This window comes from Mesoplodon mirus (assembly GCF_964341445.2).
Source record: "Mesoplodon mirus genome assembly, chromosome: 7".
Classification (NCBI taxonomy): Eukaryota; Metazoa; Chordata; class Mammalia; order Artiodactyla; family Ziphiidae; genus Mesoplodon; species Mesoplodon mirus.
In genome coordinates, this window is record NC_138983.1 from 58146508 (window position 1) to 58161129 (window position 14622).

The 14622-nt window shown below is 51.9% G+C and overlaps 2 protein-coding genes across 3 annotated transcripts in view; both read right to left on the bottom strand.

Annotated features, from left to right (window-relative positions):
- The window catches only part of LOC309807325 (folate receptor alpha), a 35841-nt gene extending 21532 nt beyond the window's left edge, over positions 1–14309 (bottom strand). Inside the window, exons 1-5 of one of the 2 annotated variants that reach the window (XM_082626747.1) lie at positions 14254–14309; positions 13994–14167; positions 10738–10926; positions 10403–10538; positions 9882–10245 (exon numbers count right to left, since the gene is read on the bottom strand). In XM_082626747.1, the coding sequence (XP_082482873.1) occupies positions 9959–10245; positions 10403–10538; positions 10738–10926; positions 13994–14155 (774 nt within the window). In that variant the 5' untranslated portion in view covers positions 14156–14167; positions 14254–14309 and the 3' untranslated portion in view covers positions 9882–9958. Of the gene's footprint in view, positions 1–9881; positions 10246–10402; positions 10539–10737; positions 10927–13993; positions 14168–14253 lie in introns of those variants that run through there. The other variant, XM_082626748.1, reaches the window with a different exon arrangement.
- On the bottom strand, positions 169–3273 carry LOC309807329 (folate receptor alpha-like; the record flags this gene model as incomplete). Its single annotated transcript, XM_082626757.1, has 4 exons — positions 169–449; positions 607–742; positions 1502–1690; positions 3124–3273. 4 exons carry the CDS (start codon positions 3271–3273, stop codon positions 169–171), a joined length of 756 nt encoding a protein of 251 aa, XP_082482883.1.
- Positions 14310–14622: the final 313 nt, after the last annotated feature.

Sequence of the window (14622 nt, forward strand, 5' to 3'; positions counted from 1 at the left end):
TGGGAAGCACAAGTCACATTTCCATTCACACTCAAATAACTTACACATGTGGGGTGTCTGGTTTTATTCAAACAGTCAGAGTTCCCACCAAGAAACAGAAACTGACTAATTGGGAGCTGTGGCTCTTAACAGGGCAGGAATGTCCAGGTATCAGAAAATAAAAGGAGCTCAGTTGAGCAGCCAGAGCAACATTAGGACCAGGCCGAAACGCAGAGGCCAGGCCTCATGGAGCCCAGCCCCACTCATGGTCTCAGCATAGAACCTCGCCACCTCCTCGTTGGGGTTGCCCTGGGCCGGGTCGAACCACATCTGGATGCAGCGGCCGCTGCCCCGGCCATAGTTGCTGACTTTGTAGGAGTGACTCCAGATTTCATCGCACAGAGCAGCAGGCGTGGGGAAGTAGAAGTCAAAGCGGTGGCAGGCAGCTCTCACTGGGCACTGGTTATACCCTGTGGGGAGGATGGAAGACCTGTAGCCACTGGGTCCAGAACCATCTCTTGTTCCACCAGCCCCACAGCCTCAAATCTGCATATACTCGTTCCACACACCCCCTCCATCTCCAAACCCCTCCCTCCCCCCCGCCCCCGCCCCTGCCCAGTCCCTCACCTGAGGTCCAGTTCCAGCCCTTGTGCCAGTTGCTCTTGCAGGTGTAGGAGGTGCGGCAGTCTTCCCACCAGATCTGACAGTCCTCTTTGCACAGGGGCACGTTCAGGACCCTCTCTTTGCGCCAGCTCTGGTTCACCTGGGGGGAGCGGGGGGAGGGAGGGCTCCAGTCAGCCAGGGATCTCAGCTGCTACAGCCTTGATGGGGTCCAGGGCTGGGGGAGGGGGCGGTGCCTCTACTGTTACCAAACTCCGGTTCCGCTGTTCTCTGCTCAAAAGCCCATAATCGAGAGGCGAGAGGCCAGTGTCAGTAGAAAGGAAAGTTGCTTTAATCAGAAAAGCCGGCAATCTGGGGAGAAGGTGAACTCATGTCCCGAGACCAACTCCGAAGATTCTGCTCAGCCATGACAGTTTTTAAAGGGAAAAAGGGGAAAGAATCTCAGTGAATCATCAAGGCAGGAGGTTGGATTCTGCATCATTCTCCATTGTGTGCAGACTGGCTGACTCTCTCTTCAGATATTATCTTGCCCAAGTGATCTGCCTGCAGGATTGCTAAGGGAGCTGTTGGAGGTAGAGGGCTAGTCATTTTTTAACTACTTAATTCTTCATTCTTACTTCTTTTAATCTAGGAAAAGAACCAACAGGTTAGGCAAGGCATAGTGTCTATTCAGGAGAGCATAAGTCAGGAGTTAGGTTAAATTGCCTGGTGATCTCATTCCTATAATTAGGCTCCTTTAAGTTTAGAGGGGAACAGAAATGGGCAAACAGGAAAGGGGCAAAAGAGCTGCGTTCACTACCACCCTCCAGAGTCCAGAGTTCCTGGACCATGCCCTCCCTGCAAGTGGCCGGTGGGCCCTGCCCTCTGCTGAGGTTCATGTCTGTGGGGATGGTGCCCATACCTCCTGGATCCAGGGCCCCAAGTTAGGTGAGCACTCGTAGAGGCAGGTGTCCTGAATGAAGTGGCGCTTGCAGGCGGGCTCCATCTTGCCACAGTGATCCCAGTTGAATCTGTACAGGTAGGAAATATCCTTATGGGCTTCTTGGCTGGTGTTAGTGGAGCAGCAGGCGTTCTTCTTCCAGGGACTGCACTGGGAGGGGAAGACACGGGACTAAGTCCTTGACCTACCATGGCCATCTCCTCCAGATTCTGGTTCCTCTGCCTCGGGTAGGTCACCCAGAGGAACCCTCGCTGGGGAGGCTGCCTCTAAGCCTGGCCTTGAGGAGCCCTCATTTTGGGGTAGAGGAAATAATAATACTGACTTTTAACTCTCACACCCAGCATAACCAGAATATTCATATGCATAGCCTCTCCCCTTTTAGTCCTTGATTCCCCAACACAGTCTTCAGGGAAACACTTGCTACTGGGGGGCATTCTTTGGGGGAGAAGGCTTTCCAAGACTGTGGAATCCTAGGAGGGAGCCTCACCCAGAGATGCAGTCATCACAACATTCATTAATTCAAGTCTTTATTGAGCTCCTACTTATTCTAACCCAGGCATTTTTCTAGAAACTGGCAACACAAGGAAAACTTAATCACTGGATAATTGCTTTGGGAAAAAACAAAGCAGGAGAGGAATGGGAAATTGTTTTCTAGAAGAGTAAGATTAAGCCTCTTTCAGAAAGTGAGAAAGACCTGGAGGTAAGGAATCAAGTTAAATAAACTGCAACCCCAGAATAGTTCTAATTACAGAAATACTCAGTACATTCTTATTGAATGAATGAAAACCCATGGCCTAGAATTTAGTATAAAAGCACAATATTAAGATGTGCACTTTAAAAAAATATATAGGCTGAAGAGGGTAAAGTCAAGGCTGCTGCAAGTATCCAAGTAGTACCACCACTTGTCAGGCTGCACTGGCAGCTAGGGGCTCAATGATGCAAAACAAGCACAAACAGCGGACTGTGATCATTATCTGCTGATGAGATAAATATGAACATTTACATATTGAAATGCATATGTAATATGTTTTGGATTTTTTCTTTACAGTTGTGACATCACATTGACTTTTTTTTTTTAAACATTTAGATAGGTTCAGGAGATTGAAGGGATTGTGGCAAAGTCATTGTCATAGGAAGGAGACCTCAGGTCCAATAGGGTTGAGAGCCCCAGAGGACATGTTTGCCTCGCACCCAGCCTCACTGTGAGAGACACTCTTTTCCTGAACTGTTTGGGGCTGGCAGAAAAGAAGCCACCACATGCAGTGTGCTCTTTCTCCTCTCAGATCCTTGGAGGGGTTAGCCCCAGTCTAAACTCAGAAATCAAAATCAACCCCCCAGACAGGTCTCTCCAGGCTCTTCTCCAGGCCTTCTTCCTGATTTTAGTAACACGGAAACCCAACAACCAAGAAGCTGAGCTCTTGGCATTGCCTGACAACACTGGGCACACAGTATGTGTTAAAAAGTCGCCCATAAACCAGTGCAAACTGAAGACCTGCTCAGGCGGCCTCCCTGCCTCCACCAAGGAGGCAGGCAGACGTTCCCTGAGGCAGCTCTTCCCCAACCCAGACCACTTCTCGGCCCACCTGCTCATGTAGCTTGTCCTCGGGACCTGGCTTTTCCTTATGGTGCTTGGCATTCATGCAGACATTGAGAAGCTCAGTCCTGGGTCGGGCTGTCCATACGGCAGCCACCCCTACCAAAAGGAACAGTAGCCACGTTGTCTTCCAGGCCATGCTTGTCCCTGAAGAAATAACTGTGGTCAAAGGCAGCAAGGAATGTGAGAATGCGGGAATGCAGAGGTGGGTCCTCAAGGTGTTAATAACAGTTTTAGGTGGGTGGAGCCTAGGGCGGATCACACTGACACCCTAGTCTTGCCAGCCTCAGGGAGGGTTGGGTCTGGGACACTACCTGGCTGGGATCTCCCTGGCTTCTTCTTCTTTTTTTTTTTTTTTGTGGTACGCAGGCCTCTCACGGTTGTGCCCTCTCCCGTTGCGGAGCCTGTTCTGGACGCGCAGGCTCAGTGGCCATGGCTCACGGGCCCAGCCGCTCCGCAGCATGTGGGATCCTCCCGGACCGAGGCACGAACCCGTGTCCCCTGCATCGGCAGGCGGACTCTCAACCACTGTGCCACCAGGGAAGCCCATCCCTGGCTTCTTTACACGGTCATGAGGATCAAGTGCAACTAAGGGATGGAGTTTGGGCAAAATGCAGAAGTAGCCAGGAGATTGCCATAGGTTCCCAATCCCTTGTTCGAAATCCTTGGAAGCAAATGTTTCAGAGCTTAAAACTTTTCAGATTTGGTTGACTGAAAAAAACATACAATGTAAGAGCTCTGAGTTGAGTTTACTCAGTGTCTATAGCCCAGGAGACTACTCTGCAAAACTGTTCTGAAGAGGTGAAGGGGGAGATCAGTACATATGTGATTTCGGCCAAGGGGTATGTGCAGTCAAGCACACATCTCGGTAGAAGGTTGCTGCTAGTCGCAAGGAACAGACAGCTTAGTTAATGGTTTTAGTGCTTTTCTAGATATGAGAAGATGCAAGAATTTGTGTTCATAAAATTTTTTCCTAAAAATATCTAACCATCTGAAAGGCCCGTTCTGCCAATTTTCCTAGAGCACAGAGTGCCTTGTCCCTGATCTCCACCCTGAATTTCTTTTATTGTGTGTTAGGTCAGCGACTGCAGTCACTAATGACTTAATCCTTATAGAACCTGGGTGGCAGAGTGACATTATTTAGTTGGCAATTTTATCAAAGGTAATACAAAATAAGATAATACAATTTACAGGCAGTCAATGATCAAGCACACATTCTGTGGGGAAGAAAATAGGTATACTGGTGGAATAAGTAAAAACTATAATAACCTCACATTAATTTTCAGGTCAGATTTTTTTTTAATTTATTTATTTATGGCTAGTTTGGTTCTTTGTTGCTGTACGCAGCTTTCTCTAGTTGTGGAGAGCGGGGGCCACTCCTCGCTGCAGTAGTTGGGCTTCTCATTGCGGTGGTCTCTCCCATTGCAGAGCACGGGCTCCAGGCGCACGGGCTCAGCAGTTGTGGCTCGCGGGCTCCAGAGCACAGGCTCAGTAGCTGTGGCGCACAGGCCTAGGTGCCCTGTGGCACGTGGGATCTTCCCGGACCAGGGCTCAAACCCGTGTCCCCTGCACCGGCAGGCGGATTCTCAACCAGTGCGCCACCAGGGAAGCCCTCAGGTCAGATTTTGACACCAAATGACTTTGTGTAAAAGTTTATCTTAGTTTTGGAACTCCAGATGCAGATCAATGTTTTAAAAAAAAAAAAAGCCCTGCTTCCAGCCCTTTCCAGCCTCATTATTTGGCCTCTCCCAGAGACCCTGTGACCTGGAGAATGTCACAGGGCAGAGGCTTGGGGGTGGACATGGGCAGCCAAACAGCCCACCCCTGGGGCCTAGGGAGGCTCCTGAACCCCTGCCACAGAGCTGGCCTCTCCTTGGCCTTCATAGCATCTCAATCCCCTGACCTCTGACGCTGAGCTTTGGGAGATGCCTGTTCCCTCACGCCGCTGGTCAGCAGGTGCCTGGTTCTTCTAAAACACTCAGAATTCATTTCTTACATCTCCTAAAGCTTATGCATCCTCCCTGCTCACAAAGTTGCCTCACCGCCACATTGCCCCCATCTTCTGCAAAACTACAGCATCTTGCCTGGGCCTCCTGGATGGGGCCTGAACTGGGTGGACTCCAGGCTGACTCTGCCCAGCAGAGCTCGGGGAAACCTGGGATTATATTCCCACTTAGCTCTCCTCACTTCACACCCTTCCACAATCCATTATCCTGCTACACTGTTTATTCCAGTGTTCATTCATTTGCTAATTCATTCATTCCAGGACCCAATCATCTCTCCATTGATCCCCTCACTCCCTGATCTCCAAGAGCACAGGACAAATCTGTACTCTTGGAAATGCCGGGTGATTCAGGATCAGGCTCCTTTGGGGAAACAAAGTCTAGCAGTTTAGAGCACAGGGTTCCTGATCTGCCTGTCCAGGATCCCAGCTCTCACACTCCCCCTGCTGCTTGACCTTGGGAGAAAATAACTCACATTATCTTGAGGCTTAGTTTCCTCACCTGAGGATTAAATGTAGGGGGGAAAGCCCTAAGAGATACTAGCCAGCTGGGCACGGATTGAGGAATCAGTTGGGCATGGGTTGAGGAACGTGTCCCAAGTCACACAGTAGGGACCACCCAAGTCCAGCTCAGGACCCTCAAGTCCAGAGCTCCTTCAGCTTTTGTCCCCTGCTCTTTCCCTGTGCTGAGGCTCCCATAGGGGTAACTGACACAGAGTACTGGGGGAGTACTGGGAGGGCTGAGAAAACCCTTTCCCCAGGTCCCGCTGGATCCCACTCAGTCAGTCGGTGTTTTTTCTTGCTGTGGCTGCTTTCTAGAGCCAGAGCTCTATTCCCCTCCATGCCACCTACATCACCCTGCAAGCCCCTCCCCCCTCCTAGTCTCAGCTTCAGATCTGGGTCCAGCTCAGACACCACCACCACCACCAATCACCATCCTCAACACCGCCACCCCTCCCCCCAGGGTCCCAGACTTGAAGCTCTGAGAACTCAGTGCTGTGCTGAAAGGCAAGAGTCCTGGGTTCTGCTAACTTGTAGTTTAACCTTGGGCAGGCCCTGTCTCTGCTTCTGGATTCTCTGCCTTTAGGCAGTGGATCCTCCCAGTTCAAATCCTTTAATACTTGCTGGGAGTGCCCTAGGGTGTGTTGCTCTGAGAGGGGGTGCAGAGTGACATACCTGGGAGAAGAGGTGGCCCTCGGTCTGGCTCAGGCTTCTGCTCTGCTCTGCTGTCCCCTTGCCTCACTCTAGGGGACAGAAGGGGCTTAGTGGCCTAGGAGACGGGCAGTGGGAATGTGGCCCAGGAGAGGCGCTTAGGATAGGGCGAAGGCCACCCAGGAGTTAATTATTGCACGTGGGCTCCAGCAAGGCCTCCATGGAAGGGTGGTGGGTGGGAGGGACTGGATTAATAGTGCAGGCCTGAGGCCAGTCTGCAAGCCCCACTTATTCCATTTTCTCCCCTAAATTCAGGTCTGAGAAAACCTTGCAGCCTGAGTTGCTGGGATCATTTAAAGAAATTTGCTCCACTTCTAACATCCTCATCCTGTTATACCGACAAAGAGAATGAGACCCAGAGAATCAGGACAGAGCTCATTGCAGGGCAAGGGCTGGAGCTCGGGCTTCCCAGCTCCCAGGCAGCTGTACAGAGTATGGAGCTCCCATATCCCCAATGTATAGAGCCACCAACTCTTCAACCTCAGCAGCCTCAGGCATCGCCCACCTCCAGCTATAAAATCACAGATGTTCAGATTACCAGAGCCTCACTTGTTCCAAGGCCCCAGCTCCCCTCCCTTCCCCCACTCCCCTACCCACTCACACACACGTCTCTTTTCTCCAGCAGCTAAGAGTCTGCTCTAATGTAGACTCCTCCCACCACTCCTACCCCAGCCAGGGACAGAAGCCTTTCTTTTTTCACCCTCTGAGGCCAGGCTGGTACCACTGGTGGAGAAAGGGAAGAGGGGAGGAGCAAATTTGGGCCGGAGGGAATGTTGAGCTCTGTTTTGTCAAGGTGCCTGTGTGCAACACGGTGGGGAGGTGGTGGTAGAGGTGAAAGCCCAGGGAAGGGTCCAGGTTGGATGTGGGAGCCATCAGCCTATGATGGCAGCAGAAGTTTAAGGAAGATTGGGGCCTCACTATCCTTGGAAAGGCCACAGATCTGAGCCCATGGAGCAGGGGGTGGGGCTGGGAGCCAGAGGAGGCAGCTGGATCACTGGAGGTGAATCAGCCAAGAAGGAAAGCCCTAAAGAGCCTGCAAAGAAATTGACTCCAGTGGCGGGGGGGTGGGTGGGTGGAGAAATCGACTCCCAGGAGACCCCCAGCTTGTGCCCTGCTTTCCCTCTCCCTCGGAGTGAGCCATACTTGACTCCTATGATAACCTGGGAGGGTTAAGCCCTCTGAAGACCTGAGCAGGTAGAGGGCTGCTAAAACCCCCAGACTTCCCTCCAGGCTTTACCAGCCCAGCTCAGCCTTCTCCTAATTGGAGCATGCCCAGGTGTCTAGGAATGCCCAAAAACATTCCTCTAGATGCTCTTCTAGATGGGACTTGCCCCTGTCCCCCATCCTCCACCCCTGCGCCAGGAACTGATCATAAACTGGGCTTTATAGTTCCCCCACTGCAGGAGTGATGTTTGGCCTCCAAGACCTCAGGGGTTCAGAAGAAGTGACCAGCAAGTGGGAAGTGAGTTGGAGGTGGAGTTCTAATCCGTGAGGAGTCCCTGCCCTTGTTGAGCCTCATGCCGGGCTCTGAATCTGAAGCCTCAGTGCTCAGGCCACCTGGGCAACAGGGAGGGATACAGTCAAGCATCCACTGTGGAGCCGGTCCCGAGAGTATCTGCCCGGACTGGAAGCTTAATACCAGCCAAGTTAGCCATTGGCATCCTTGTGGACCCCGATCTGAAGGCTGCCCTGTGACTTGACAAAGATGAAAGGAAGGTCTTTGGCCCTGCGTGGATGGGGGCTCTGGGCTGCAGGGAGTAGAGATGGGAGAAACTGGGGCTTTTCCTGAGTGCCAGCCCATGGCATATGCAGTCGCTTATCACCCATCCTCACAGCTGCGAAAACTGCGGTTCCCAGGCAGCAAAGAGGGGCTAGAGCTGAGTCTGATTCCAAGCCTGGCTTCTTTCACAAAGAAAGGAGAGAGCACCGTGAGGGCATCAGAGTCTTGAGGGTTGCAGATCCAGTGTTTCTTCTCTGGCCTCATTTCCTGCCCTTGCCCTCTTAACTTCTGTCTTAGCCACCTAGAAATTCTGCTGTGCTTCTCTCACCTCCAAGCCTTTGCACTTCCTGAACCATCTCCATGGAATGCCATTCCTCCACCTAGTCGGCTTGGCAAACATTATGCTTTGGAAGCCTTCCCTAACCTTTCTGGGCTTCCACGGAACTGCGCCACACTCTGTGCTCCCCTGGAGCAAACCCTCAGCTCACTGTTCTAAGAGTTACTGGTTCTCACATCTGTCTGCCCCCACCAGACAGTGCAAGGGACTCAATTCCCTTCCTGTCGGCCAACACCGGCAGATTGGGTGTTCAGAAGGCATCTACTGACTGACAGAATGAGTGCATGGATCCCTAAGCACCTCCTCTGTGCTAGACACCGACCCAGGCCCAGAGGATCTGGCACAAAATGTCATAGACATGGCCCCTGCTTTCAGGTGTGTGTGTTTTGTTAGGGAAAAGTCAGACAGTAAACACAGTGGATGGATATCTGTACAAGAGGACTTCTTTTGGTTGAGTGGTCAGAAGTCATTTTAGTGGAGAATTAATTGTAGGTTGAAATCTAAGTGGCTACGAGGAGCCAGCCTGCAGAGTATAAAAGAGCATTCCAGGAACCCAGAGAGGGAATATTTGGAGTAAAAGAACCTCCCTCTCTCAAATATCCATCAGTAGGTGACTGAGTTAAATGTGATCTATACACAGAACGGAATATTGCCCAGCAATGGAAAAGAATGAATTAGATCTTTGTAGATCAATATGGAAAGACCTCAGAAACCGTGTTCTCATGGTAAGAAACATGGCAAGTGAAAACTCCACTGAGATGCCCTTTATCCCACCTATCAGTCTAGCAGAAAATCAGCTTAGCAGAAAATTCAAAGTTTAACGCTATACTGTGTTGACCAGATTGTGGGGAAACAAGGCTAGTGGGGGCCACAATGATACAACCCCTGTAAAATTGTAACTATCAAAATTGTAAATCCAAATACTCCTTGACCCAGCAATCCCTCTTCTGGAATTCAATGCTATAGCATTCTACTATGTGCATGATTTTTCACTGTAGAATTGTCATTTTAAAAAAATGGAGACAATGCAAGTGTTCATCATGGGGATCTGCCCACTAATATATCCATCCCAGCCCACGTCTAGTAAGGGAAGGAAAGGGAAAGAAACTTTCAGGAGCCTGGTAACTCATCTACCAATCTCTCCCCAGCTTCCCTCCACCAATTCCCTTGTTCCCTTGTGGTACAGGAAGGGGCATGAGGGGGAAGGCTGGTGCAGAAGTAAGAGCCCGAGGCTAAGGGATCAACTTCCACCCCCTACTTGCTGCTGAACTTCAAGTTAGTCCCAGTCCCTCTTTGGGCCTCTCAAGAGGAATGATGAAGCAATGAGGCATGCCCCCACCCCCAACCCACTCATCCCCAAATTATTTATAAGGCACAGGACACACATAGATATATCTATTAGAATAGGCTGTCAGAGGATCCCTGTAGGACCTTGGATCAGGAACCAATGACCAGGGTATTGTGAGTCCTCCTCATCTGAGAGAGTGGAGCTGGGCTGAGCTGAGGTTGGGTGCAGGCAAGGAAGGTATCCAGGTGTCAGCAGTGGAAACAGCTTAGCCAAGGAACCAGCGTTGCAGTATCTGGGTCAGGTTGAGCAGGAGAGGTCCAATCCCCTGCGGCATGGCCCCAGAATTTGTGGTCTCAGCATAGAACCTCGCCACCTCCTCGTTGGGGTTGCCCTGGGCCGGGTCGAACCACATCTGGATGCAGCGGCCGCTGCCCCGGCTATAGTTGCTGACTTTGTAGGAGTGGCTCCAGATTTCATCGCACAGAGCAGCAGGCGTGGGGAAGTAGAAGTCAAAGCGGTGGCAGGCAGCTCTCACTGGGCACTGGTTATACCCTGTGGGGAGGATGGAAGACCTGTAGCCACTGGGTCCAGAACCATCTCTTGTTCCACCAGCCCCACAGCCTCAAATCTGCGTATACTCGTTCCACACACCCCCTCCATCTCCAAACCCCTCCCTCCCCCCCGCCCCCGCCCCTGCCCAGTCCCTCACCTGAGGTCCAGTTCCAGCCCTTGTGCCAGTTGCTCTTGCAGGTGTAGGAGGTGCGGCAGTCTTCCCACCAGATCTGACAGTCCTCTTTGCACAGGGGCACGTTCAGGACCCTCTCTTTGCGCCAGCTCTGGTTCACCTGGGGGGAGCGGGGGGAGGGAGGGCTCCAGTCAGCCAGGGATCTCAGCTGCTACAGCCTTGATGGGGTCCAGGGCTGGGGGAGGGGGCGGTGCCTCTTCCGCCCTCAGTCCAGAATTCCTGGACCACGCCCTCCCTGCAAGTGGCCGGTGGGCCCTGCCCTCTGCTGAGGTTCATGTCTGTGGGGATGGTGCCCGTACCTTCTGGATCCAGGGCCCCAGGTTAGGTGAGCACTCATAGAGGCAGGTGTCCTGAATGAAGTGGCGCTTGCAGGCGGGCTCCATCTTGCCACAGTGATCCCAGTTGAATCTGTACAGGTAGGAAATATCCTTATGGGCTTCTTGGCTGGTGTTGACGGAGCAGCAGGCGTTCTTCTTCCAGGGACTGCACTGGGAGGGGAAGACATGGGACTAAGTCCTTGACCCACCATGGCCATCTCCTTCACATTCTGGTTCCTCTGACTTGGGTAGGTCACCCAGAGGAACCCTCGCTAGGGAGGCTGCCTCTAAGCCTGGCCTTGAGGAGCCCTCTTTGTGGGGTAGAGGCAATAATAGTATTGACTTTTTTTTTTTTTTTGCGGTACACGGGCCTCTCACTGTTGTGGCCTCTCCCGTTGCGGAACACAGGCTCCGGATGCGCAGGCTCAGTGTCCATGGCTCACGGGCCCAGCCTCTCCGCGGCATGTGGGATCTTCCCGGACCGGGGCACGAACCCGTGTCCCCTGCATTGGCAGGTGGACTCTCAACCACTGCGCCACCAGGGAAGCCCAATAGTATTGACTTTTAACAGAAAGTAACACAGGGGATGTGGGAGACCTGGAGAACCATCGTCTGGGGGAGCAGTTATTAGTTGTACATGTCTAAGCGGTTTACAAAGTTATTTCACGTTATCTGGGATGTTTAGATGACTCATTCTGCACTGAGACAGTATGAACTGAGTGCAGGCAGTGTGCTGGGTGCTGCGAATACTGTAATGAACAAAATAGATCAAATCTCTGCCCTCCTTGCGCTATGGTTTTAGTTAGGGCTGGGGAGCGGGGAGACAACGAACACTGGGGGCACTGAAAATAGCAGACGCAAAGTCCCTGAGGCTTTTGCACTTTATCTTCTCAATCACCCAGTTATTGAGTAAAAGGTCGTTACTCCGATTTTTACAGAGCTTAAGTAAGCTGCACCCCTTGTGGATGGTAAGGTTAGGGTTTTACCTCAGGACAGAGAGGAGAGGGAGGAGCCTGGTCGCGGGTTGCGGTGAGGGGTGGAGGGGAAGGGGGCCAGTCTGGCTCTCTCAGGGTCTGGAACCCCAGGTGAGGGGACTCCTGGTAGGTCTTAAAAGCAGCGGGGCACAGAGGGGCAATGACCACATATAGGCCTGAACTTGGGCCTGACTAAACATGGGCGGCAATCCTAGAAAGGTGAATTCAAGGCAGGTAAGATGGTAGAAGTGGTGGAGATTTCTCTTTAGAAATTGCTGTAGGCTGGGAGTCAAGAGCTGAGCAATCACGAGCCAGTTGCTTAAAATGTCTGAGATGAACTCTAGCATCCAGGCTCGAGTGAGAAGGGAGATGTGACAGGTCTGGACACTCAGGAGAAACTAAGGAAAATCCCTGAGGGTGGATCCAAACCAACCCCGTTCCAATAACCCAGCCCACGCCCGGGGCTGCTGCCGCAGAACCTGCTTCCAGGCCTCCCCAGCTTCGTGCATGCAATTCCTTAGGTGCCCAACTCTTGGTCGCCCTGCAAGACCCCACGCATCTCATCCCCGACCTGCCAGCCAGGGTCAGTGGTTTCTGCCTCCAAAAGAGTTAGTTAATATAATGAAAAGCGGGGAATTCCCTGGCGGTCCAGTGGTTAGGACTCCGCGCTTTCACTGCCAAGGACATGGGTTCAATCCCTGGTCGGGGAACTAAGATCCTGTAAGCTGCGCTACACGGCCAATAAATAAATTAATTGACTAGATTAAATATAATGAAAAGCACTTCCTGGCCTATGCTAGAGACTCAGCAAAACCAGCCACTCCCATATAGCCTGCATCCCTCAGAATTAAAATCACCTGACTCCCTCCAAGGTCTGTGTTTGCATCATTTCTTGGCAAAGAGGAAGTTCTACTTAGCGTTCTTTAAAGCAACCTTTAGAACTTAAAAAGTTTTGGGAATTCCCTGGCGTTCCAGTGGTTAGGACCCTGCGCTTTCACTGCCGAGGGCCCAGGTTTGATCCCTGATCAGGGAACTAAGATCCTACAAGCTGCATGGTATGGCAAAAAAAAAAAAAAAAAAAATTCCTAAAAAGAACTTTAAAAGTTCTAAAAATGCAGTGATGGGTATGGGCTTTCAGTTTGGGAGGATGAAAAAGTTCTGGAGATGGATGGTGGTGATGTTTGTACAACAATGTGAATCTACCTAATGCTACAGAACTGTATGCTTAGAAATGCTTAAACAGCAAATTTTATGTTATGGATATTTTACTACACACACATGCACACACACACAGAGCAAATGAACTGTTGGAAATGACTCGGAGGTAATGGGCTGCTGGGCTTCCCTCTTTTCACTTGGAGCCCCTGGAAGCAGTCCATGCCAGTCTTTCCCTGGGAACACCCCAGCCCTCCAGCAGTGTGAAGCCTTGTAGGGAGCAGAGAGGGTGACCGGAAGGAAGGAGATATCGGCATCTCTCATGAGCCTGGAGTTCAACTTCAAGCTCAGATTCTCTGAGCTGCTTCAGGAGCCTTCCCTATGAAACGGGGACTGAGGCCTCACCTCGCCTACTCTGCGTGCAGCAGTATCCTTGGCTCTGGCCACACTAGACTTGCCACCGCTTGTGCTGTCACCCTCCAACCCGTGTACATGCTGTCCTCTGCTAGGCTGCCTTTTCCTTCTTTGTCTTCCTGGAAAACTCTGGCTCATCCTCCAAGGCCAAGGCCAATGGTCCCTTTGCTTGGAAGTCTTCCCAGCATATCTGATTTGTCACTGTCTCTTCAGGATGTAATGGGGGTGGGGACCTGGCCTGTTTGTAGTTATTTGTCACATCGTGACCATGAGGGACCTGTCTCTTCTACCTTGATTTTGAGTTCCATGGGCTGGCACATAATGAAGGTTGGGAAAGGTTCCACCAGTCCCTCTCCCGGCACCTGCTAATGACTGGCTTCTCAGTTCCCACATGTACCTGTGCCCTCTCTGGGCCTATTTCCTCATTTGTATAAGTAGAGACCACCATCCACCTACCAAGGAGGCCTTTTGGACATACTCACGACAAGGTGTGAGGAAAACACTTGGCCCATAGAGGGTGCTAGATAAATAGTCACCCCAGTATTATAGTGGCCTCCTGAGAGAGGGTCCACCAGGACCACCTCAGCCCCCCTCCTGCCTCCATCACTTGCCAAAGCTGATCTTCCCATCTCCCTAACTTCTCCCCTTTTTGGGGTCAGCCGTCTCCCCTGCCCCAGACCCCACTCCATCCTCACCTGGTCATGTAGCTTGTCCTCAGGGCCTGGCTTTGTCTTGTGGTGTTTGGCGTTCATGCAGACGTTGAGCAGGTCTGTCCTGGCCTGTGGAGTCCTGGGCTGGGCACCCCATGCAGCAGCCACCAAAGCCAGAAGCAGCAACTGTGTCATCCGCCAGGCCATGTCCACCCACTTCTACCAGAAAGCCACCGTAAGACTCTTGGTCAGATTTCCTGTCTCCCCCGCAAGCCCAGATCGTGGGGCCTCCCCACCCAGCTTACCCCACAGCACAGATGAGCCAAGTGATGAACGGACTGGCGAGGTCTGGGCCAGATGGTAGGAATCCACCCCCACCTGAGGACATTTTAACACTAGCTTGCTCTGTGACGTGGAGGGAGCCACCACCCCTCTCTAGACATCCCCTTCCGGATTTTGCCAACCAGTATTTCACCCACAATCAGAGGGTCCTGCATAAGAGGAACCACGGGGCGTGATCTGCTGATGGGGTTGGGGAGTGAGAGGAGGGGCGCCAGACAGGCTCTGATTCTGCTTCCTCAGCCCATTCCCACTAGCCCAAAGCAGTCTAGGTTTAGGCGCCCAGAGATTGCCCGTGGGGCAGACAGGAAAGCTGACCCGGGGCCAGATGAAGG